The 25,597-nt window shown below is 36.4% G+C and overlaps 1 protein-coding gene across 4 annotated transcripts; it reads right to left on the bottom strand.

The window, feature by feature from the left end:
- Positions 1–228: 228 nt before the first annotated feature.
- On the bottom strand, positions 229–20,928 carry TMEM184C (transmembrane protein 184C). Of its 4 annotated transcripts, none has more exons than XM_031943943.1 (11): positions 20,804–20,928; positions 19,653–19,752; positions 9,674–9,804; positions 9,533–9,569; positions 6,968–7,173; positions 5,070–5,144; positions 4,212–4,305; positions 2,972–3,084; positions 1,850–1,949; positions 1,234–1,405; positions 229–968 (listed from the first exon to the last, which is right to left on the bottom strand). In XM_031943943.1, exons 1-11 carry the CDS (start codon positions 20,911–20,913, stop codon positions 712–714), a joined length of 1,395 nt encoding a protein of 464 aa, XP_031799803.1. In that variant the 5' UTR covers positions 20,914–20,928; the 3' UTR covers positions 229–711. The 4 variants fall into 4 exon arrangements, with proteins under 4 accessions (XP_031799803.1, XP_031799804.1, XP_003773200.1 ...); XM_031943944.1 differs by lacking the exon at positions 20,804–20,928 and adding an exon at positions 20,428–20,797; XM_031943945.1 differs by lacking the exon at positions 229–968 and adding an exon at positions 1,515–1,628 and having other exon boundaries at positions 1,313–1,405.
- Between the last annotated feature and the right edge of the window lie 4,669 nt (positions 20,929–25,597).

The following is a 25,597-nucleotide window of genomic DNA, read 5'->3' as shown; positions in this document are numbered from 1 at the left end:
CTCCTCTTTTCTCTGCTTGCTTGGCTAAATATCCTTCCAACAAGAATTCTTTGTAACAGACTCCCTACTGACAGATCTAAGCTGACTGCCCCTTGGTCAGGTTTGTTCCCATCTTGGGGGGGCTACAGAATTGGAGACTTGGTATTCTCCAATTTCCAGGCCAGCCCTTTTTTATTTTACTATTACTATGCTGAGTATCTAACAATATGAAGACAGATGAGACAACAACAGAGTAGAAGTTACTTCTTTTATTGAATGGAATAAAATCTAGTTATTTAAAGGTTATGTAAGCACAACCTGTATAAGTAACCATTAACTTTAATTATGATCAAGTTGCACTAATTCATTTACCTAATTGTTTATAAAGTCCACTCTTCAGGTTAATTCAGCAGCATTCTAATCCATGCAGCAGGGGTAGAAAACATTGATTTTCATGTCCATCTATTAGACAGAGTAGTTTAATGTCAGTTATAGTTCCAGTCATTTTCTTCTCTTCATCAAATATAAGCATTTTGTGTTCTGACACCAAGAAATAAATCAAGTCTCAGGAAATTTAGACTGATTATTTGATACACAAAATGTGCTTAATTCAGTTTTAAATTCGACTCTACCTTTATACACACCCTGGCTTTCACCAAACATCCTTGTGCTGGAATACCAGGGTTATGAAGTAACATGGAGGACAGAAGAAACTTTTATTCCTCTGAATGTTCAGGAGGCCACAGATTTATAGTTAGCTGAAGATTCTTCATTCCCTGCATTATAAATTTCATCAGGCATCTTAGAACAAATAGGTGTAATCTGTGGTGTCACAGTGTGTCCAAACCCTTGGTAGTGACCCAAGGGTGAAGATGGCATAGAAGAAGCAACAGAAATCTGGTCTTGAGATGATAATAAACTTGTATTTTCATTTTGTTCCTCCTCATCAGGAAAAAACTTTTTACTACGATGACCCAGGACTGTCCTTCCTTGAAAGGAAATGCAAAAGTTTTATGAGAACCTTTGTTAACAATTCTGACAACACAAAACAAACCACTTTTTAAATATATGCTAGAACTTCCTTACAATAGACTTGTGTGATAGGACTGCCATCATATAAAATCCTTCTGTAATAAAGTTCCTAACTCCATTATATTCCACCAAATCCTGGTCCACAGTAAATTCTTAGTAAGGTGCCAGTATAGATATATACCTAGATAAATTAAAAATGAATAGTTTTTGCCAAATACTTACCAACATTTCTTACTTGTTCAGATATGTCATCTCTAATGTCTGAAATGTCCCACATTGCAAGAAAAGAATCAAAGCATGAGCCTTCCTCTGCTTCCTGCACATAGGGTTTGTAGGAAAAGCTGTAGTGATGAGCAATAGCAGCAAAGAACATTTCAATACAGATGATGAAATCCTATAAAAGAGCAGATGATAGTCATAATGTTTACATTTTGTTTGTTGTACATAGGAACAATTCCACTATAATTCACAGAATTAGAGAGGGTTGTATTCTGGCTACTTACCACGTGATTATGGGCAACTTATTCTACTATGTGGGTCTCATTTTTCTCATTTATAAAACGAAGGACTTGGAATAGACGATTTCTATGGCTCCTTTTAGTTCCAAATCTATAACTCTATAATGCAATATGGGAAGGAACCAAAGATCATTTAAATCCAATCTCATTTTACATGAGGAAACTGAGACCTAAGTGTTGAAAATGAAGATAAGCTTGAGGCATGGAGGCTGATTAGGAGACCTTTTTGAAAGTCCAAGCAAGTAATAATGAAGACCTCAGTCAGAGAGGAAGATGAGAAGAAGAGAAATTTGTGACTGCATCCAAGGAGAGAGACTTACTTGTAGGCCTGTAGCCACAGCTTCTACTGTCTGCCATTCCCAAGTGTGCTTTTCAGAAATAACTCCAACTTTGACCAACAAAGCTATAATTGCTGCTTGCCTACAGGGAACATGTTTATGAAAAGATAATTTGTATCAGAGAAACTGAATTCAATGTTTAGCAAATGAAAATTTAGATTATATATTAAAACTGTTGTCTTTGTGCATCATTTTATATATTTTAAGACCAGCAGAAATTGGCTAGTTATGGTATATGAATCAGTTAATATCTATCTTTATAATACCTAAAATAGATGGACAGTTGCTCACTGTGTAGTAATCAATTGTGATATACTTAGCTTTTCTCAGCAATACAGCGATCCCAGACAATTCCAACAGACTTAGAATGGAAAATGTCATTCACAACCAGAGAAACAACTATAGAGACTAAATGCAAAACAAAGACCACTAATTTCATTTTAATTTTTTTTCTTTCCCAACTAATATGTTTAAAATGACTATACCTGTATAACCTAGATTGTTTTGTGTGGGGAGGTAGTGGAGAGGGAGAAAAAAATTTAGAGCTCATATCTTAGGAACACTGAAAATTGTCTTTACATGTAATTGAAAAAAATACTATTAAGATAAAAAAAAAAAATGGACAGTTGCTGTTCCTCAAATAGAATTAAGACCAATGTTCATTCATAAACTTCATGAGGAGTTTGTTAAATAGGAATAATTATGCTTGCATTACTTGTCTCTTAGAGTTGTTTAAAGTACTTTGTATATAATTTAAAGCTCTACATAATATAATGTGTATTAGTCTTTGTCTAGAGTTAGATATCATGTCTTATGTCTAATAGTTTGAACTGTATAAAAACAAATGACAATAATGAAATCTAAATGAAGGTACATTTATTATGAATAGCGCTTAATATAATCTCACTAAGGGCCCAATTTACAACTGACCACAAAATTGTATGACATACACTACAAATGCAAAGTTACTGTTGTCATACTGGAAAATTAAACATTTTGACCAATTCAAAATGACCAGTCAATTAATTTTTCCCATATACTTTTACTTAATAGTTATATTACTTTTTCATAAACTAAAGAATTTAGTAGAAAAGTAGCACTTACCAGAAGGAAACAAAAACTACCATCTTTACACAAAGAAATTTGCCAACAGGTTGAATTGGATTTAGTTCTTCCCACAATACTTTATAAAACAGCACAAGACAATACATAGCAAACTAAAGAAACAAAACAAAACAAAAAACAAAAAAACAACTTTTGATGTCTCATTTTTTTCTTAATTATCTGCACAGTAAAAGTAAAATGATAAAAATGACGAAATTCTATTAAGAGGAATAGCACTTGATATAACTTAGATAAATGGAGGAGAGAAAAGAAAAAGAGCAAGAGCACGAGTGAGCATGAGTGTGTGTGTGAAGACAAAAGAGAAAAAGTGATAAGGTATATTGTTCTGGGAATTATTTCCCTGGGAATGGATGGATACATTAAAGTTATTTTAAATTTAATTTAAGAATTACTGCCTCAATTCCAATCAATTCTTTTAACTATCATATCGTCAATAACAAAGTTAAACATTTTCTTTTATAAATAAAAGTCTAAGTTATCTCACGCTCAGTAGGACATATTATCTCTCTCACATCTCATGCTGAACCATAATGGTTCATACTCAACCGACAGGCAGAACATAAACTGATCAAGGTATAGTCATCAAACAATTAATAGATTCTCAAATTCTCAATGTGGGCAACTTAGAAAATAAAGTTTGAAAATGGTATCAAATTTATAGAACATTCTCAACCAAGTATTTTCACAGAAGATTTGGTCACAGCTATTTAGTTTTGAGTACTTAATGTAAATGTTGTGCCACAGTTCTCTTTTAATGTCTTGACCCAGTTTCCCTAATTGTCCTATTCAGTTACTCTGCCTCAGGTTATAAACCATTCCCTTTTAATGTTAGGATAAAGGTCTTATATCTTAGACCTTAGGCTATAATCATTCCCTCTTAATGTTTGATGGGATAAAAGTCAGAAGTCTCTCCAGTACCTCCCTCCATTATGTCATCCTAGGTGTCTCCCCCAATTAGATCATCCCATCCAGGTACCTCCCCCATTATCTCATTGTTCTTGTTACCCTATAAAAGAATCTTGCATCTGACATTCACTGCTGGATTCTTGGAGACAATAGTCTCATTCAGCCCTGGGACCAAACCATGGATCCATTTGGTCCCACTAAATCTCTCCCTTTTAAATAAATTATTAAATTGTTCTCTAGTCTCTATCCTGCCTCAGTTTCCCTGGCATGACATCATTACTTATCAGTAAAACAAAATCATATTCTTACTCACCAGTTGTGACACGTTGTTGAATATAACTAGGTAAGTCCAAGCATTTTTAAAGCTAAAGTTCCCTTCATCATATACACCAAGCAACTCACAGATTCTAAAAATGATTTAAGAGAAACATTACATTTACAACAATTTCAAAGTCTTATGAAAAACTCATTTCAAAGATTCTAAAATGTCAATTATTAATGAGTCTAATATTCAAATCTGGATAAATATGTTACTTAAAAGTTTCAACAAAACTATTTTTGTAAAAATGTTACAAGAAAATTTATGCTCATAAATCTAGCAGGAAGACCAAAATAAAACAGACTCACACATTGGATACATGATGCCAATCTAATGTAAAGCCAATGAGACTAAAAATGACTTAGAAGCAAAAGGAAAGGGGCCAGCAGGATCTCTCTTTTAAAGTGCTGATTACTATTCTACCTATATGGCAGATAGACAAATTTATTATTTTTAATACTTTTGGGCACTTTCTAATTAACCATGTATAAAGCTCAAATATAAAGCTCTGCTAAGATGCTGATTATTTTGAAGGTTATATACATAAGAATTTTTAAAAAGCATTTCTTGCCATTACATACTAAGTCAAGCAAGATGTGTTTTTCAGGTTCTATCTCTCACCAGAAGGTAGACACCTTGAGATCAGGGATTATTTTGCTTTGCCTTTTGTGTCTCTAGCACAGTCAATGCTTAATGTTTATTGAACTATGCTTTCTTGTGTGAATTTTCAGAAAATGTTTCCTTAATGCCTGTATTATTCATCTGAATAAGTGACATGTCCTGAACAGTTCCAACAAAGCAAAAGCAATATGAAGTGCTTCCAAAAAATTCATTCCACACTTATATACTTACAAAGCAATAATAGTTGTGAATGGTCTGACAACAGTATACTGCAATACGCCTAGTTTGCATCTGAACAATAATACTCTGCGAAAGAAATGCAAATATTAATTCAATACTTCAACCACTCTTCCTAACTCATTTTCTCAACTCAACTCCACTTAGAAGTATAGAGAATAAAACTAAGAAGGAATAGACAATTGCAGACAACTAGAAATAAATGCTGTCTCTTCCCTTTGATAACCTTAGCCATCAACAAATAAGCTACACTACATCTATCCTAGCAAGGACAATATTGTTCCAGATAAAGAAACCTGTTAATAGCATAATGTTTTTTTTTTTTTTCCAAAGCAGAAGTAAATATCACCTCCACCCCCACATATATATAAATTTTAAAAATGAATCAAGTTAAATGTATAAAAGATGCTTCTCAATTGTCTTTTCACATGGTGTCAAGAGACATACATACTGGTGAACTTCTAAGACTATATATAAACTTCATAAAAACAAAGACTCACAGTGATTGGCTTTACACTATGAAATATTCAATTCTCTATATCAAAAGATACTGCTCAACAGTTTCTTGGCTGATACTAAACAATCTTATCTAGTCCCATAGGTGATCAAATATACATATATGTAAGCTCAGATTAGAGACAGTCTGTTGTTGTAAGTCTTAGATCAAATATAAAAACTTGGATCTGTGGACTTGTTTACTTACACACTGTAAAAATCAACCCAATTAATCTACATGATGCATTTCAGAGGCATGAAATATTATCTGATTATGGGTTAACAATCTAAAAAGCAAGCATAGAAAATTACAGTTAAGGCTTAGCTTTGGCACACAAAAAAAAATCATTTTTTGACATTCTAAATTGTCTCTTCTGCCTTAAGATTCCTTGCTCACCATCTTGTCTGCACAGGGAAAGTTACTGTTTTAGTTTAAAAAACTCTCTTTTAAAATTGGGATATGAGATAGAAAGGGGAGAGAAAATACCCACTAGATGGGCTGCCAATAAAGGAATTATGTGAAGGTGGTAAAGGTTTCAGCAAGTCTGAAAATTAGATTTACTTAAAAAAAAAAAAGCTTCATTGGGATACAACTGTAAAATAAATAATTGTATAAGTAGAGGATTCAAATTATAACAATAACCCAATCAATGTTCAAGATAAAAATCAGTATAGGTAGATTAAGAATCTAACCATAAAACTCAGCATTTGTAATACGTAATTTAAACTATGACAAACACAAATACCACCAGTTATTCATTGTTATCAGATACAGAGTATAAGTTACTTGCTATTTGGAGTTTTTTTTTTTCAACCGCTGCAACGTAATGGGATCTTAGAAAAGGAAGGTGAAGGTATCCTAAAGTTACCTCAAATTTACCTTTAATTTTCTATTGAAAGCATCAAAAGCAAAAACTTAGTTTCTTGAATGACTTTTACTTATCTAGATTAACTTTTGTTATACTAAACTGAATATCTAATTTTACGTCCTTCACTATTTCAGTCATTCTTCCTTGCTCACTGCCATCAAACTAGTTCAACCTCCTTCTGTTTGATGACTAGATCAGAGACCTTATTAATGACATAATTCAAAAACTTCTCGTTTTGCAAATGAAGAAACTAAGCTCCAGTGTATATCCAATGTCACACTCAGGTACTAGTGGCAAAGTCAGTACTGGAGTGTAAGAACCATTTAATTCATTTCCTTGTCTTGCCGTTAGTGTTCAATTCATTTGAACATCTCAATGTTCCTAAAACACAGTTCTCTAGACTGTAATTTCCTTGAAGGGCAGACACTATCTTAAATCTCTGCACATCACCCTAAATAATAACAAAGTCTGACTGGGCAGTGCAGCATTGAACAGATAAGGCATTAAGATGAGAACAAATATACTTACTCTCCCATTGCCCATGATGGACAGCAGCAGAAAGGAGGCAAATGTTTCTGCTGATCTTTGGCTTCAAGGATTAACACCAGATTTGGATACCGGTTAGTCAGATAATTGGAAAGGAATCCCATGAAGCTGTATATGACATAAGCTTCATAGCATTCTCGGCAAGTATCCACATAGATTGCAATGGTGGGATACTTCAGAGCTATCCACTATGAAAAACAGAAGTTAAAATTATTTCACCCCAATGACAATGGATCAACATTCCAATTCTCAGTACATTTTGTATACTACCGAGTACTATATTTCTTGTCATGTAAATATCTGAAATTGCCTCAGATGCGTTCCTGTTGGGTCTATCTTTAGCCTTTATTTGGTATAAAGATCAGATCGTGACTTGGTCTCAAATTCCAGCTATTAAATCATTAGCTATGAGATTCTGGGAAACAAACTCTTGGAATCTCTGATTACTCATCTGTAAAATGGGCTGCTGCGAGGGCAGCATTTTGTAAGCTATGAAGTGTTTTTGTTAGATTTGGATGTTTGATATGTAGCTTGGTCAAATTTGGTCAAATTTATTAATGTGAAAATCTAAAATCATTAACCTTAGATTTTGAAAATGTATAGGAAGATAAATGAAATTAGATAATGATATTTGTGAATGGTGTAGAATTCTAAGCTGGATAAGTGTGAATTAATTTCTTTTACCTTTTAATCAAATGGAGCAATGATTCAAATTGGATTTTCTGAATGCAGTTATGAGGGAACTAATTTAAAACATTAAGGAAACAATAATTGTACCATAATTGTTGTGAGGAAAACATTTTATACATAACAAACTGCATTATGTTAAAAGTGGGCATGTTCAATTATGTAGAAGACAGTCAAAAATCTAGAACTGACACAAAGGGATACTTTCAGGGTATACTTCACCCTAGCCCTCTAAGCACAATCATGCTCACCAGACAAACCTGGGGATTTTCATCGAATATATGAGACTTGAAAGTTTAAGAAGCTTTGAGGTACTGTTTTATCAGACATTTAGCAATATTCCCTAGTTGGGAGATCTATATAATTCCTCCTTTTGAAGATACTTTTTAAAAGTCAGATTTCACAAGTGAGGTAAGGCATCTTGTAATAGCTGACCTACATTTTTTGGTGAAACAAACTGGAAGGCTAAAATGGTGTGTAGGAGTTCGGCGTGTGCCTGTGTGACTTAAGAAAGTCAAGTTGTGGTTTGGATGACATACTCAATGAGCCAATAAATAGCCATGGCACACAACCAAAAGAAGTCTCCATCAAAAGAGGCAGAGTCCAGAGCAAGAGAAAACACTGTGGCCTCTTCTGATGACACTGGGAATGCTGTGGTCAGTTGTTGACACCTGTCAAGAAGGACAAATTAGAAGAACACCCAGAGGATAGTGAAAAGTTGAAGAGTCTGGGGGACAAAGCCTCTAAGGCTCCTACTGAATATGCTGGGAAGGCTTAGTCTGGAGAAGACAAGACTTGGGTAGAGAAGGAAAGGGAGACTTAAAATCCCTATTTCAAGGGTTCTGATAAGGAGGAGAAACAATTTCTTCTGCCTTTGCCGCCGAGGGCAGAACTAGAAATAACAGATGGAAGTTATGAGGCAAATATTTGCCAATTGTAAGGAAAACCGCTAATAATCAGTTATGCAAAATTAGATAGGCTTTCCCCTCATTGTGTATCAGGAACTAACTTTGTATCACGGACAGCTTTGGCTGAAAAGAATGATATATTTAACTGCATAAACAGTGACTACAAAGGGAAAAAAAAATGTTGAAATAGAGATAAAATGTTTTATATATAAAAACTATATATATTTTTATATAAAAAAACTTTCTCTCTCTCTATAGTAGTAGTTGGTCCTGTTGGGCCCCAGGATAAGCAGCCCTCACTTGAGCTCTGCAAGCAGAAGCTGAATGGCCACTTCTGAAAAATGACTGTGGGAGGATTTCTGTTCGGGCAACAGCTTACAATGTTATTTTTACTGGACAATCAAATCTTGATGATCAATACTAAGTGAAGGTAGCAGGAGCATGAAAAAAAACAGAGCATCATAGCATGTAAAATCCTGCAACATTGCTCTAAGGGGGAACTTATCCTCTTGTTGCATTCTGCCTCAACCCTTTAACTTCTCCAAATCCACCAACCTCATGCTGAGAACAGAAAGCACAATTGTTCACAAGTTCTCTCAAACTTGCTGTCACAGAAAAGGAATGTCTAAATTGAAGTTTTTTTCAGCTTCTTCTGTGCTAAACAAAATTTCTGTTTATGTCAACAAGTATTTAATTTGGTGATAATGCTAATAAATTTCCCGTGGTTAATCAATCAACTAAAAATAGCTGAGGATTGACTAATTATATTTTGATGACTATTTTTTCAAAAATCAAACAGTATTTAGAAGCAAAGTTATAGAATTATTACTACTAATGATTTTTAACAAATACAATATTTAGTCAAATTTATTTTAATGATATAAATTCTGAAATTGTAGTTATTATGAGTATACAAGTTCTTAAGTAACGAGATAAAGGGAAGCATACTTACACTATCCAAGCTGTATATAGGCACCATCCAAAGAATCCTATTTAGAAAGCAAAGAAGATTGAACAAATTTCATAAAATACTCGACATATTCTTGAAAAATCTCCAGGGTAATTGTAAGATTAAAACTAAGCAAGCTATTACCTTATTATTGGCTTCTGTAGTTCAGGTTGAGTGTAATGCACTAAATGTTGCAAAATTCCCCAGAAAGATATTGGTATGGTCATTAGTAAAAAGATTCCAGCAATAAACCATGCTTTTGTGTGTATCCCAACCTTAAAAAAAAAAAGTTAGCATAAATATCTATTAAAAACTGAAGAACAAAAAAGCATGCCTTTTATTTATTTATTTTTTAAAATTTAATAGCCTTTTATTTACAGGTTATATGTATGGGTAACTTTATAGCATTAACAATTGCCAAACCTCTTGTTCCAATTTTTCACCTCTTATCCCCCACTCCCTCCCCCAGATGGCAGGATGACCAGTAGACGTTAAATATATTAAAATATAAATTAGATATACAATATGTATACATGACCAAACTGTTATTCTGCTGTACAAAAAGAATCAGACTCTGAAACATTGTACAATTAACTTGTGAAGGAAATCAAAAATGCAGGAGAGCATAAATATAGGGATTGGGAATTCAATGTAATGGCTTTTAGTCATCTCCCAGAGTTCTTTTTCTGGGCATAGCTGGTTCAGTTCATTACTGTTCCACTGAAAATGATTTGGTTGATCTCATTGCTGAGGATGGCCAGGTCCATCAGAACTGGTCATCATGTAGTATTGTTGTTGAAGTATATAATGATCTCCTGGTCCTGCTCATTTCACTCAGCATCAGTTTGTGTAAGTCTCTCCAGGCCTTTCTGAAATCATCCTGTTGGTCATTTCTTACAGAACAATAATAAAAGCATGTCTTTTAAAAAAAAGTTTCTATTTTTAATTCTAAGGAGTAACTTTCTATCACAGTAAGTGCAAAATATTTCAAAAGTATACCTCTCTTTTCTTTTAATAGAGGCTCTTCATTCAAGTTGGTTATAAAGCTAATTTCTCTAAACCAAATCTTCCTGTTGACTTTTATCATAAAATATTAGGAAGAATATTCCTAAAGGACAATCTCCCAATTGATTTGGCTATTAAGGGCTAAGAATGATCAACCCTATAGCAATGCTGAGCATCATATGAGAGAAGCATAGCTATACCTTCTAGAAGTTAATGGTAAGCACCCATTTATTTTTTTCTTTTCTGTTCTTTTAATTCGATGATTCCAAATTGTTCCTTTTCAACAGTTTTTTCCCTTCATCTTAACTCATTGCATTTTGGGATAGATTTCTTTTATGTAGTTACCGTTTTGTAATCTGTACTTTTTTTTGGCCTGTGTTATAATATTTTGGTTGAGTGAACTGAAACTCAGCCCTGGAGCCAGAAAGAACATGTTTACAGTCCTCCCTCCAACATATACTGGTATGTGACTCTGGGCATGGTGACCTAGTTTATGATTCTAAGGTAATGAGAAAATGTTATTAGTGACAGAACTTTCCTTATATGGAAATTCTCTATACAATGATGAAATATTATTACAGTCAGTCCTGCCCTTTATGTTACAACATGTCTTCGAAGAAGGGGACTTCTTATCAATATTTTTTTCTCTTCCATAGTCCATTGCACACAATAAGTGCTTAATATATGTTCACTGAATGAATACTGAAAGGAGACATCAGGTTAATATAAGAAGCACCATTAAGCAAACAAAAAACGTCTTCCAAAAACTACAAGTTCTGACCAGAATAGAAATCTTAAATACAATCAATCCCCATAAAACAGAGGACTTGGGGAATATTAAAATTTTTTTTTAATTTAAAAAATTTTAAAACTTTGAAAATGCTACACTAAGAGGGGCCAGCTAGGTGGTACAATAAAGCACTAGCCCTGGAATCAGGAGGACCTAAGTGTAAACAGGACCTCAGACACTAAAAAGTTGTGTGATTCTGAACAAGTCATTCAACCCTGATTGCCTCACAAAAAATAAATAGAAATTTTTACTCTAGGGCTGACTTCATTACTTCATTACATGATCTGGTTACAAGGGAATGCAGAACATTTTTCCATTACAACGTCAACACTAGCTTCTAAGGGAGTCTTGTACACAGCAGTCATTCAATAAATGTGTTGAACTACCTATCACTACTGATAAGTTTCCTTTAAATGTACAGACTTCGATTTAGAGTCAGAAGGTAAGCTTAAGGTCCCCTACTCCAATACCCTCAATTTTAAGAATGAGGAAACAGACCCTAAAAGGAATCAAAGTCACAAAGACAGTAAGTGGGAAATCTGGGATTGGAACTTCCAATTTCGAAAATATTTCTTTTCCCCCCCAGGAGTCATTATGACAATGAAATCCCATTCTATTTAACAACAAGATTTGCAGTTCTACTGTATCCTTGTTACCTCAATTCCCTTTCCCTCTTCCAAAATGTCACAAAGGAGATGCTGGAGATCCAATATTTACTGTCGTAGACACTCCTCAATGTTTTGTTTGTTGTAACCAATCCTTTGGGACAGTGTATCTCCAAATTTAACTAGGTTTGTCCTTGGACGACAGGTACAAAATCTATTTGTAGGCCCTTACTTGGAAGTCTATTTAAACTTTTTTTTGGCCGAGCCAATTGGGGTTATGTGACTTGCCCAGGGTCTCACAGCCAGGATGTGTTAACTGTCTGAGGCCAGATTTGAACTCGGGTCCTCCTGCCGGTGCTCTACCCACTATACTACCTAGCTGTCCCTAGTTAAACTTTTAAGTTTAAGAATTCATCTGGAATATTTTCATGTTCATTTTCATGTAACAAATATCTGAATAATATTTTAGTGGAAGAATTTATATATAAAAAGTAACAATTCAACCGAAATTTTTGTACTCACCTTGAGATATGTAGAAAGTTCTTTTTTTTTATTTTTTTATTTAATAGCTTTTTATTTACAGGATATATACATGGGTAACTTTACAGCATTAACAACTGCCAAACCTCTTGTTCCAATTTTTCACCTCTTACCCCCCCCACCCCCTCCCCTAGATGGCAGGATGACCAGTAGATGTTAAATATATTAAAATATAAATTAGATACACAATAAGTATACATGACCAAAACGTTATTTTGCTGTACAAAAAGAATCAGACTCTGAAATATTGTACAATTAGCTTGTGAAGGAAATAAAAAATGCAGGTGTGCATAAATATAGGGATTGGGAATTCAATGTAATGGTTTTTAGTCATCTCCCAGAGTTCTTTCTCTGGGCATAGCTGGTTCAGTTCATTACTGCTCCATTGGAAATGATTTGGTTGATCTCGTTGCTGAGGGTGGCCTGGTCCATCAGAACTGGTCATCATATAGTATTGTTGTTGAAGTATATAATGATCTCCTGGTCCTGCTCATTTCACTCAGCATCAGTTCGTGTAAGTCTCTCCAGGCCTTTCTGAAATCATTCTGTTTATGTAGAAAGTTCTAAGACAGTTTGTCTTTTTGCCCCGAACTGACCCCTTATCCCACTTCCCAAAGCTGTCCTAAACTTCTTTCTTCTTGAGCCTCCCACAACTCTCTCTCCTAGTTCTCACTGGAAGATCATACCAATGACTTTACTAAGAAAGCCAAGATCTTTTCCCTTCTACCATCTCAGTAACTCTTAACATCTTTTGACTCTCTACTTCTTGGCTTAAGACTCAGAATAGATAATCTTTCTCCTTTACAAGGAGAAAGGTCTTCATATATTGATTCCATTCCCTATTCAGCAGATAGCTTTGTCTACAATCTTCAATCTCTCCTTATCCTTCAAACTTGCCTAAATCTTCCTACTAATAAAAAACCTTAACAATATCCTAACATTTTTTTAAGCTATCACTCTATATCTCTCTTCCCTTTTAGAGCCAAACTCTTCAAAAAATAGTCCATACTAATTTCCTTCACTTCTCCCCTCATATCTCAGATTTCATCAAACTTCCATGGGTTCAATTAAGGTACTCCAAGATCAATCGATCAATCTATCTATCCATCCAATCAATCCTCCTGAATTCCAATCTATCATCAATTTTCTGTACAGTATTTCAAAAGTGAGATGTCTCAAACACATCTCAAACTCAGCATGGCCAAAACAGAACTCATCTTTTCCCCCAAATCACTCCTTTACCAAACTTTCCTATTCCTTTTGAGGATATCACAATTATTCCAAACTCCCAAGATTTTTACCTTGGTGTTATTTTTGAATGATTACTTTCTTTCTCAGTCCACCTATCCAAGTAATTGTCAGATGTTGCTGTTTCTGTATCCACTTTTTTTTTTTTTTTTTAACATTCAAACTTTTCTTTTTCTCAGAGTTGCCAAATTAGTTCAGGCCTTTTATTATCTCTCCCTTGGACTATGTCAAATCTTCCTAACTGGTCTTTACTCTAAACCATCCTCCTCTCATATCCATCACAACTGACCATTCCACTTCCCTACCCATACTGCAGTGGTTCCCTAATGCCTCTAGGGTTGTTTGGATGTAAAGTCCTTTACAACCTAGTCCCAAACTATCTTCCCAGCCTCATTGTAAATTATTCTCCCAGTATTCTACAATCTAATCAAACTGAACACTCTTACCTACATGCTTTTGCAGTAGTCATCCCCTCAATTCCTGAAATGAATTCATTTCTCATTTTGAATACCAAGCCCTTCTGGAGAGCAACAGCTATTCTCTCCCCACCCCCTAAATCTTGTATTTAATCTATATATATTTAGGGAGCATATGTCAATTTCCTCAAATAAATGGTAAGCTTCTTAAAGAGTTCATTTCTACTTTTTGGTCTCTATCCTCAGTGCACAGTGCCTGGCAAATAGTACTTTAATGTTTCTTAACTGATCTCTGAATGGCTAAAAGGGGTGTAAGGAGATGAGAACCACAGTTCTATAATCAACTAATATATATATAATTTAGAATTTAAATCAGTGGGATTCTAAGATGCTCCTGAAAGACACCATTTAAAACTGCCTTACGATTTCTAATAATTATTGTTCTTTTGACTCCTCTAGAAATTCTCGTTCGATATACAGCAAACATCACTTAAACAGTCAAGTACTTTTTAAGCCAATATTTATAAACATAAAGTAGATTGAACTTAAAGTAGATTGAATTAAATCACTAACTTAAAACTTTTAATAGAGGCAGTGTTTAGTGATCTGCTTTTGCTTATTTACAAATTCTAACAGATCTGTTAATATCATCATAAAACCATTTACAAAAGGAAAAGATGATAAAAATCATAAATTTTTGCTATAAACTCTAAATTATATGATCACAAACATGCTTGCATTTTGTTGGCTCACATTATCATCGTGCTCACCAATTAATTCAAGGGTGGGCAAACCACAGCCCAAGGGACACCTGGCTCTTCTGAGCTTTACGTATGGTCCTTTAAGCAAGCAGAAAAAAAAAAATGACACCACAAACTGTCAATGCCAAGATCAATCAGGTCCTCTGCAAAACCCAAAACTATAGTTTTAGTGGAACTAAGCAACCAATATTATATTTGGTGTAATTATTAATATTTGGAATTTGAGAGAGAATTCTTAAGTCAATGATACTATTAAACCCTGGGTTCTTACTATAGGTCAGAATGGACATTCTTAAAATATGGGTTTTATTTTGTAAATGACAAAAACAAAACGGCTTTTGCAACAGAGAATGGCTGAGGTCCAATATCAGCAAAACTTTCTCAGCCACAACTAGACAGAAAAAAGTATAACATATTAAAAAGTGAATAACCACAAGTGTTATAGTGATTTATGTTACAGAAACAGTTTATACAATCAAATAGCACTCAATCAGGCATCAAGGTAGGGAGAAAAGGCCAGAATTTGCAATCAGAACACCTGTAAGTGACATAAGTTCACATCTTCAAAAATACAAATTATATGCAAATTTTAAAAGGAATCTTTACTTCCTTTTGAAAATATATTACATAGGGGGCAGCTAGATGGTGAACTGGATAGAGTGCTAGCCCTGAAGTCAGGAGGACCGAGTTCAAATCTGTCCTTAGACACTTAACACTTCCTAGCTGTGTAACCCTGGGCAAGTCACTTAACCCCAATTGCCTCAGTGCACATGCAAGAGAGCTTACACACACACAAACAACTTTGAGACTAAGAAACTTGTGGGGAGCCAGCACTAATCTACAGGTGATAAGGCCATAAGGCCATACAGGTGACAAAGCCACATTCCAAAAGACTGCCCTAACCTTGAATAGGAATCTCCTAATCACATCATGGATTTTCCTACCCAAAGACACCTGATCAGCTCATTCTTGGGTGGGAAACCAATCCTTTGCCTAGGACCCCCAGCCTGTACTAAGTTTGCGCCACCCTGTTTCCTATTGCTATATATCTGTACTATTGCACAAATTAAACCGAGGCTTGATCAGATTGTTTTATCTTGCCTCCCTTCTGCAATCTCCCCTCTCTCTCTTGCCTTTATCTCTTTTCTTTCAGGCTCCACACACACTGCCTTGCGGGCAGAAACTGATAACCTAACACTTAGGTCTCTTAAACCATTGGGTTTTGAAAGTACTTTTCAGTACCCTGCTTGCTTGATGCCAATGTTTACTACAGGAAGGATAGGAAATATGGAATGTATTTGGAGTTTATGGTACTGTGGACTAAACTGTGCTTATTACTTTTTTTCCCACTGTGCATTGGGATTTCACTTTCAGCATAATTTTGGTTAAAAAAAAAATTCAATCATATTCATGAAACAGTCTATGGAACTGTCATAGCATTACAGTTCAGATATTCAAATTATTATGTTGACTATATCAATTTATTTGCACCAAATCATTTTCACCAATATCATAACTGGTGACTAGGCTTCCAGTTTAGCCCACAAAACTGAAGCCCACACAGGATGGCTGTCTCATAGATGGAATGCACTGTTGCTCCATCTCTGTATCAGAACCCGTTATCTTCAAAACTCAGTGCACTTTTTAATCCTAGAGTGAACTTTTATGTCTAGGTCACATACATGTGGGAGGAAAAATTTGCAGCAAGTTTCTCTGATAAAGATATTTCCAATGTACAATAATGAACCGATTCAAATTAATTTCATTTCAATTAAATTCAAACTTAAAAAATCATTCCAAAATTGATTTAAGGTCTAACGATATGAGCAGGCAGTTTTCAAAAGAATAGATCATCAATAACCATTGTGAAAAAGTTGTCCCAAATCACTAATAAGAGAAATGAAAATTAAAGCAATGCTGCAATTTTCCCTCATACTCATCTGAGTGATAAAGATGACTAAAAAAAGTAAAATGATATATACTGGAGGATCTCTGGGAAAAGAGGCACACAGGTAGACCGTGAAATGGGTCAAATTACTAAACAGTATGTACCTTGTAGTCTAGCAAGACCCACACTCTAAAGAAATCAAAAAGGGAAAAATACTTTCTATGCAAAAATATTTATATTGCAGCTCCTTTTGCAGCGACAAAAATAGAAACTAAAGGGCCCATCAATTGAGGAGTGGTAAATAAGTAATGGTATATGAATGTTATGAACAACTACTTTGATATAAAAAATGAAAAATCTATGAATCAGGAGAAACATTTATAAAATTTGTTAAGAACTACAATCAATTCAATCATCATAATTCCAGAGATCAGATAATGAAAGATATTTATTATCTTTATAGAGAGGTGATGAATTTTGGTTCAGAATCAGACATATAATTTTGTATAGAGTCACTGAGGGAATTTATTTTGCTTGACAATATCTGTTACAATAATGATTTCTTTTTCAATAAGGTAGGTTGAGAGGGAGAGAATATGCATACATTTCTATTTATTTTTAAAATGGGGAGTGTAAGTGACCAATTAATCCGTTACATAATCTTTCAGATGACATCACTTGTGTTATTAGCTTTACTAAAAGGTTTTATTTTATTACAAGAGACCTCAGGAGTAATCTGTAAATGTTTGTAATGTTTAAAAAAAAATCCAAATCAATAAAATGTAGAAGGAAAAAAATTACCTTAGTTCAGAGGTCACCTTTCTTAATTTTCTCTAGTTGCCTATATCCTCCCCAACAAAATAGTAAGAACTGTTTTATTTTTGTTTCTGTTCTCCCATAAAAGCAGTGTTTTTGGCTTTCACATTGGGGAGATGGGGAGGGAGAGTGGAGTCAGAGTGATGCTCTTGAGGTGACAAGGAAAGAAATGGAAGCAAGTGAGAGAGGACAGCTTAAAGTTTCCCTATGGAGACTTGCTCAAAGTGCAATACACATAAGCATAAGCAACAAAAACAGTAGCTCAAATTCCTAAAGTGTAAAGTTGTTTAATACAATTACCCAGGATTCAAACCTAAAACAGCTTCGCTTTTGCAAAGAACTCAAGAGCACCAGCAAGGAAACAAAAACAAAGCCAAAAACCGCCTTGTGATCAGTGGAATGTGTTTAAAGTCACTAGGCTTTTCTTAAAGTTCATAGTTTGAATTTTCAAGTCAGACATTCTTAATCTGAGTTATATCAACATCTCATAATACAAAATCTAGATGTTGTGAGAGAAAAGAAAATACCACAACTATTGCCACTCATGCCTATTTTCAGAGCAAGGAATATGCTTGTTTTTTTGATGTTCCTAGGCAATACCTTCTAGATAACTGATTCCTATAGTTTACTTATTTAAGTTCTTACTACCATATTTTGTAGGGCTTGTCTAACAACTTCCAAGTTCTTTCTATAATGATTATTCTCTAGGTACTGGTTATGAAACCCAGCAATAAAAAGCGAACGTTTGAATAAGCATCTCCATTAAAAAGCATCAGAAGCCAATTACATTTACTACCAAAAACTTACGTACTGGCAAAACACGTTTTATTAATAAGTGACACTACCAGTATGAGTTATATAGGTCTAAAAACATCACTCTTTCTAAAAGAATACACTATAAAGTTTTTGACATAAGTCATTGCTTTTTAAAAACTACTATGCTACCATGGAGCAGTATGGGGCCCAGCATAAAAATCAGAAGACCTGGGTCCAAATCCTGCTGACATATATTGGCTGTATGATCCTCAGGAAAATCTTGAAATTGATTAAGTTACATTAAATTTGGAGGGAGTTTCTCCTCTTAAGAATTCTTTTCTCAACTAATAAATTCGCTGGCCTTGGGAGAGAAGGGAAATGAAGTCTGTTCAGTTAGAATGAAGCAGCTTCAAACTTGTTTTACTGGATAAATATACTTGGAAGTTTTACTTTAAAGGATACTCTCACAAATTGGAGCTGATGAAAGATTAAGAGTTTAAACACTTTGAGTTTTACAGTTTAACTTTGAAAAGGTTACATAACTTGAAGTTTTTACCTTAGGAACTTTCAGGCTCTTTAGAATTACTTTACTGATGTCATAATAACAATGTGACATCAAAAAAGTTGCATAGAACCACAAGGATTATTTTGCAAAACCCTTGATACATAAGATCTAAAGTAAAAGAAAAATTAATCTGGTCTTTTAATTTAAGAAGCTAAAGGTTGCTGATAAATGCAAATGCATGATGTGTCATAAATGTCACTTGACATAATTGCAGCAAATCCATTCTGTGTACAATAACAAAATAATTTTGATAATTTTATTCCAGCAACACTAACATTTTCCACTTATAAAAAGTTAGGCAAAATCCTCTGAATTAAAATGAAAAAGTCCACAAAATTTTTAAAAAGAGGAATATTTGTTCCTGAAAATGGATTTTTCAGGGAAGCAAACTTGTTCTAGGTTTCTTTATATGCCTCAAACATTATTTTTGAGAAGCCTGTGCATTGTTTCAAAAGACTACAAGGCAGGTTAAAGCAGCCATCCTATGGATGAATAGGCAAGTGAAGGTCTTGGTGACATAAATGCATGTCCCTGGGCAAGTCACTTATCCTCAGTTTCCTCATATATAAAATGAGTTTTTGCAATCAGATGTCCCTAAGAGCTCTAAATTGATGAACCTACTCAAGTTTTTTTGGAGAAAAAAGGTAAGGAGAAGATCTAAATGGAAAAATGTCTTTTCCCAGGGGTAGGAGGTACAGGATAACCAAAGCATCCCACTACACGCTCATCTTACCTCTAATTTCTGCAGCTCCCATATGCATAAAGGCAGGGACACGACCAAGGCCACCAGGTAGAGAAACACCACGAGGGGCCGGATCCATCGCCTCCAGTTCCTCCAGGTGCAAGGCATGTTTTTGTCAAGACCAACCCCGGGGAAGAGGAAGAGGGGGAGGGAGGAGAAAAGGAATGGGGGAGGGGAGGAAGAGGAGGAAGAACAGAAGGCGGAAAAGAATAAGGAATAGAAGGAGAGAAGAGGTGGAAAAAGAGAAAAGGAAGAATAAAGGAAAAAGGAATAGAAGGAGAGAAGAGGTGGATAAAGAGAAAAGGAAGAATAAAGGAAAAAGGAATCGAAGGAGAGAAAAGGTGGAAAAAGAGAAAAGGAAGAATAAAGGAAAAAGGAATAGAAGGAGAGAAGAGGTGGAAAAAGAGAAAAGGAAGAATAAGGGAAAAAGGAATAGGAGGAGAGAAGAGGTGGAAAAAGAGACAAGTAGGAAGAGAAAGAATTCAAGGAGAATTCAACGACTAGAAGAGGAGAAAAGGAAGGGGAAGAAGAGGAGAATAGAAGTAGAGAGGAGGAGGAAGAGCAGGGGAGGAGGAAGAGCAGGGGAGGAGGAAGAGCAGGGGAGGAGGAAGAGCAGGGGAGGAGGAAGAGCAGCGGGGGAGGCTGCAGGCCCGGGGCCCCGGCGCCCCGCCCGGCGCCCCCCTCCCGGCCTCCCTGGGGCGCGGGCTCGGGGGGCACAACCAGAGGTGGGGAGGGGGCAGCCCGGCTCGGCTCGGCTTTACTTTACCAGGGGCTGACGGTGCCGGTGTACCCAACGCCGCGGCTTCTGAGGCAGGAGTCCCTCCTTTTCCTGCTGCTGCCGCGGCCCGCGGCTTTGGCCCGGCGCGGCTTCCGCCGCTTGCCCACCTTGCCCAGCTCGCCCCGGTATCGCCCCAGCTCGGCCGGACGCGGCGGGGCCAGCCGGCACGGGCCAAGTCGCGGCCGTCACCCCCTCCTTCCGCCCCGCCCTCAGCCGGCAGCCCCCCCACGCTCTGCTTGCACCATGGCGACGGCGGCGGCGGCGGCCTCAAGGAGCTGCCTCCACACGGCCAAGACCCGCAGCCCCCTCCTGACCCTTCCCCCCAAACCTCCAGAGAACAAACGCACGGTCCCCCCTGACACACCGACACACCAACAACAGCTCCCGGATCGCTTCCGCTTCCGCTTCCGCTTCCGCCTGGGGCCACTCGAAGGCTTTGATTCGCTCCTTAGGACTCGGCGTGCCCCGCCTCATCCGGTCTATTAACCTCGCTCTGATTGGACGAGGTTGGCAGGCTTTCTGTGGAGTTTGCGATTGCGCAGTGAAGGAGTTCGGTCCCTACCTCCTGGGATGCTCGGAAGGGAGGAGGGAGTTGAGAAAGGTGGCGTGTCCTAGCAACCTGGGGCGGGATGCAGCCGCTTCCCGCTGCCGCTCCCCGGCTTGCCCTGATGGAGAACTCCCAGACTGGGGCTACTGGGCATGTGCAGGGGAAGGGCAGCGTGTCAGAGCAGAGAGGACCTCGGAGGGGAGGAAGCGGGTTGCTTAGCACAGAGTCCGAAGGTCTTGGGAACTCGGGACATGGCCGGCTCTGTGACACCGGGCACGTTCCCCGACCTCTCTGAGGCCGGGAATAATAAAAAAAAGCAGCAACAGGCGCTTGTATCAACTTCCCAGGGCTCTTGTGGTTCTCTAATGCGATAGCGCTCTTTGCAAACTTTAAAGCGGGAGTTGTTTTTTAACTTTTTATTCTCAAAATATCCGCCAAGATAGTTTTCTACATTCTCTTGCAAAATCTTGTGTTCCGAATTTTTTCCCCTCCCCTAGATAACAAGTAATCCAATATGTGTTAAACATGAGCAATTCTTCCACACTTATTTCCACAATTATCATGCTGCACAAGAAAAATCAGATCATGAAGGGGAAAAGATGAGAAAAAACAAAAAGCAAACAACAAGAAAGGTGAAAATACTATGTTGTGATCCACATTCTAAAGAAGTTCTTAACCTTAGAGTCAGATGTATGCCTATGTGTATATATCTGTCTATAATACAAAGATAGATACACACATACATGTGTGTATAAAGACATATATACATAATAAATATGTATCACGATAATTTATATATTTTATATAAATGTATAATTTTATATATAAATTATATTTTATATATTTGTAATTTATATATTTCCTTCAATTATGAATTTTAAAGAATCTGTTATTTTGAGGTTTCACCAGACTCACACCAAGAAAAAGTTAAGAATCCCAGTTTTAAAGAAATATATAAACATGAGTATATTTTGATATAACCTAACTGTCTTTCTTTCTATTCCTTACACACAATACTCCCATTTTCTGTTTTGGTGCCTTTGCACTGACTTCTTAATATCTGGAATCTTTCCTTACCTCCTCTCTTCTTTTAAGAAGCTCAAGCACCATCTTTTGCATAATTTTTCAAGATTCCCATAATTGCTTGTGCCCTCTCTCTCAAGCTAATATATTAAATATATATGACAGAGTGTTCTCATATTGATGAAACTCTGTGGTTCAGACAGCATTTAATAAAAAAAGCTATTTAATATATTTAATATATTTGTACTGATTATATGTAATCATCTATTGTACTATATATATATTTTCATATGTCTTTATTTTCCCCAGTGGAATGTAAGGTCATTGAAAATAGATTGTTTCATTGTTTATTACTTATACTTTGTTGCCCCAAAGCAGAATTTTGTTACAATTTGATACATTTATTAATCCAGAACATATTATTTTATTTGAATTATGAATTCTATCTATGGTTCATATATTATATACAGTTTGGCACCATCCCATTTTTTCAGCCTAATTTAATTATTACTCTACCTCTCACATCTTTCAATTTAGGCAAACTGACCTCCTTTTCTACTTTTCATATAGGACATTCCATTTCTAGTCCCCATAACTTTTTATTGACTGTCCCACAGTCCTATTGCCTCCTTTGTTCCACTGCGTAAAAGCTCTCTTTTCATTAACTATGCAACTCAGGAACCAGCTTCTTCACTGAGCATTTTCTGATTCCTTCCAACTGTTAATGTCTTCCCTTGCTATCAAACTAGTCTCTTTTCAACCCTTTGTATATACGTGTATTTGTGTATATATATGTATATATATTAACATACACAATACATATGTTATATAAATATATATTTGCATAAATATATGTATATATATTTGTATATATGTGATTATCATATTTCTGCTATATATAATATTATAGGTACTTGTAGCCCACATTATTGTTTAAACTCATTGAAAGTAGCACAGTGCCTGGAAGGTAAGCACTTAATAAATGTTTATTGATTGTTTCTGGCATGTAGTAAGCATTTAATAAATATTTTTGATTGGTTGATCAGTTCTGAACGAGATGAAGTGAGATCTTTCAAGATAGTTGTGAAAATCGAGTAAGGCTTCATCATTTCAAAGTTTGAGTAGGCCTGAAGGACTTTAAGCATTAAGTCAAGGACATACTTAAGCCCCCTCCCTGCTATCCTCCTGAGGGCATACTTGAGTCCCCTTCTTGTAATCCTCCCTATTTCAGTAGAATATGGGCAACTATGTACTTATTGGTCAAGTTCAATTTCTTGGGTAGTTCCCGGGTTTAGAATGTAAGATCCTCAGCCAGTAAGGATGAGGGTCAGTGGTAGGAGTGGGTATTTGTGTTAGGGATAAAAAGTGTTGATCTTGCCCGTGAAGGTGTCTCCTCCCTTCGATTGTCTGCTTGATGGGTGGGCCCGATTTTATAACGTATAATAAACTTTGCTTTGCTTCTGGATATATCTCCAGCTTTTTTTATTAAATGCTGTCTGAACCACACAGTTTCATCAATATAAGAACACTCTGTCATAGCTTACAAGTGGTTATGTAATGCCAGAGAAACTGAGACAGGATAGAGATTAGAGAACAATTTAATCATTTACTAAATGGGAGAAATTTACTGGGACCAAATGGATCCATGGTTTGGTCCCAAGGCTGAATGAGACTATTGTCTCCAAGAATCCAGCAAACAATGTGAGGTCTCAATGACATTATATAACATAGTTCAGACACAGGGAGTAGACTGAGGCAGGGGCAGAGTCAGGGTACTGAGAGCAGGAACAGGATTCTGACAGGGTGGGGTGAGCCTCTGGAGATGAGATGACATTATCAGGGGGAGGCATCCTACACATGGGGAGAGACATCTTGATATTCTAAAACATAAGGTTTTTTATCCTTATCAATTATTCTGATAAAGAGGGAGGAGAGGTTTTGCAGGACTGAGCTTTGAGAAGCAGGGAAACTGAGAACTGGGTCAGGATAATCATGGAAACAGAACTGTGGCATAACAGTTATGCAGGGGGCAGCTAGGTAGTACAGTTGATGCGGGAAAGATTCCAATCTTTGATTCCCAACTCCCCCTAGTTAATGTAAATTACCCTTTGACTCACAAATTCTGGTCCCTTTGAATTCCAATAGAAGATCTGGACCTGTCCCAGCCCCACCCAGATCTGAGCCAACTTTGGGGCTACACCCAAAAGCCCCTCGAGCTAAGTCTCCTATTACAAAAGGGCCATGTTGGGAACCCCTCTTTGCAGAGATTCCAAACATGGTAGCTACGTGAGGACCCTCTGTCCACTGGACCCTCTGTCCGGTGCCTTCCTTATCTCTACCTTCACATATCTCCTACTTCTAAATTCAATAATAAACCGCTTTTATCAATCTAGCTCTCCGGGCCAATAAATGCTTTTACTGGGAATTCCGCGCCGCTACTAGACCTCATATACCACCGTATCCTTGCGCCGAATCCAAGGGGGTTACAGGGGAGCTCTGTTTGACTCTCTGTACCCCAAACCCGCCACTAGACCTAACTAAACCGTAATTTCATTTAGGTACCCCAAATCTAGACCTCAACATTTGGGCCAGATCTCAACACAGTGAATAGCACATCAGTCTTGAAGTCAGGAAGACCTGAGTTCAAATGCAACCTCATACTAGACAAGTATTAGCTGTTTGATCTTGGACAAAACATTTAACCCCGTTTGCTTTGCAAAAAAAAAGAAAAGGAAAAAAAAAATGGGTGGTCATTTAGCTCCTGCTTAAAAACTTTTAGACTTAAGAACGGAGAGGTAGCCTATTCTATTTTAGATGAACTTCAGTTGTTAGGGAAGTTTCTCACTAATCCCACATGGAGTTGTGATCTCTTCAATTTGCATGTTCCCTCAGTAACATAGATTATAACCTCTCTATGCCTAAGTAATGGATTCTTCTTGATGTCCAGTCAACTCTCTTAACACACACACACACAAACACACATTTTACTAATCTTTCAGGTAGCATTCTCTGTCTCTTCTCTTATTTTCAGATAAACTCACTGAGAAAGATGTGTGTAATTGGTGCCTCTTTTTCCTCTCCTCTCACACTTTTAAATCATCTGCAGTCTGGCTTCTTACCTTATCATTCATCTAACTGCTTTTAAACTATTCATCAAACTTTTTCCCAAAAAATCAGACTTTGAGATCCCATTTATTACCCCATTATCTTGGATATTTTCTCTTCTCTTGGTTCCTGTAAGATGTTGCCTTCTTCTAGATCTTCTTCTATTTGTTCTCTTACCTTAAGGGCAAGTAGGTGCTGCAGTGGATAGGCTCTAGGCCTGGAGTTAGGAGGATGTGAGTTCAAATCCACTCTCAGATGCTTACTTGTTTTGTGATTCTGGCCAAATAATCTGTTTCCTGGAAAATGGAGGAAACAATAGCACTTAATCCCAGGATTGTTGTGAGGATCAAATGAGATTATTATTGTAAAGTATTTAACACAATATATATTGTAAGTGATACATAAATGTTAGCTATTATTATTTATTATTATTACATGTCTAACAGTTCTTTCACAGATTCTTTACTGGATCTTCATTCAGAT

Source organism: Sarcophilus harrisii, chromosome 6, assembly GCF_902635505.1.
Source record: "Sarcophilus harrisii chromosome 6, mSarHar1.11, whole genome shotgun sequence".
Taxonomy (NCBI): Eukaryota; Metazoa; Chordata; class Mammalia; order Dasyuromorphia; family Dasyuridae; genus Sarcophilus; species Sarcophilus harrisii.
Note: the sequence above shows the minus strand (reverse complement) of the source record. Positions and strands in the feature narration are given on the sequence as shown.

Coding starts and splice junctions, on each gene's coding strand:
- TMEM184C (XM_031943943.1), bottom strand. CDS start 20,913: ATGAGGCGGGGCACGCCGAGTCCTAAGGAGCGAATCAAAGCCTTCGAG. Junction 9,570..9,673: donor CTACAGAAGCCAATAATAAG/GTAATAGCTTGC, acceptor CTTTCTAAATAG/GATTCTTTGGATGGTGCCTA. Junction 1,950..2,971: donor GTAGTTTTTGTTTCCTTCTG/GTAAGTGCTACT, acceptor TGTTCCCTGTAG/GCAAGCAGCAATTATAGCTT.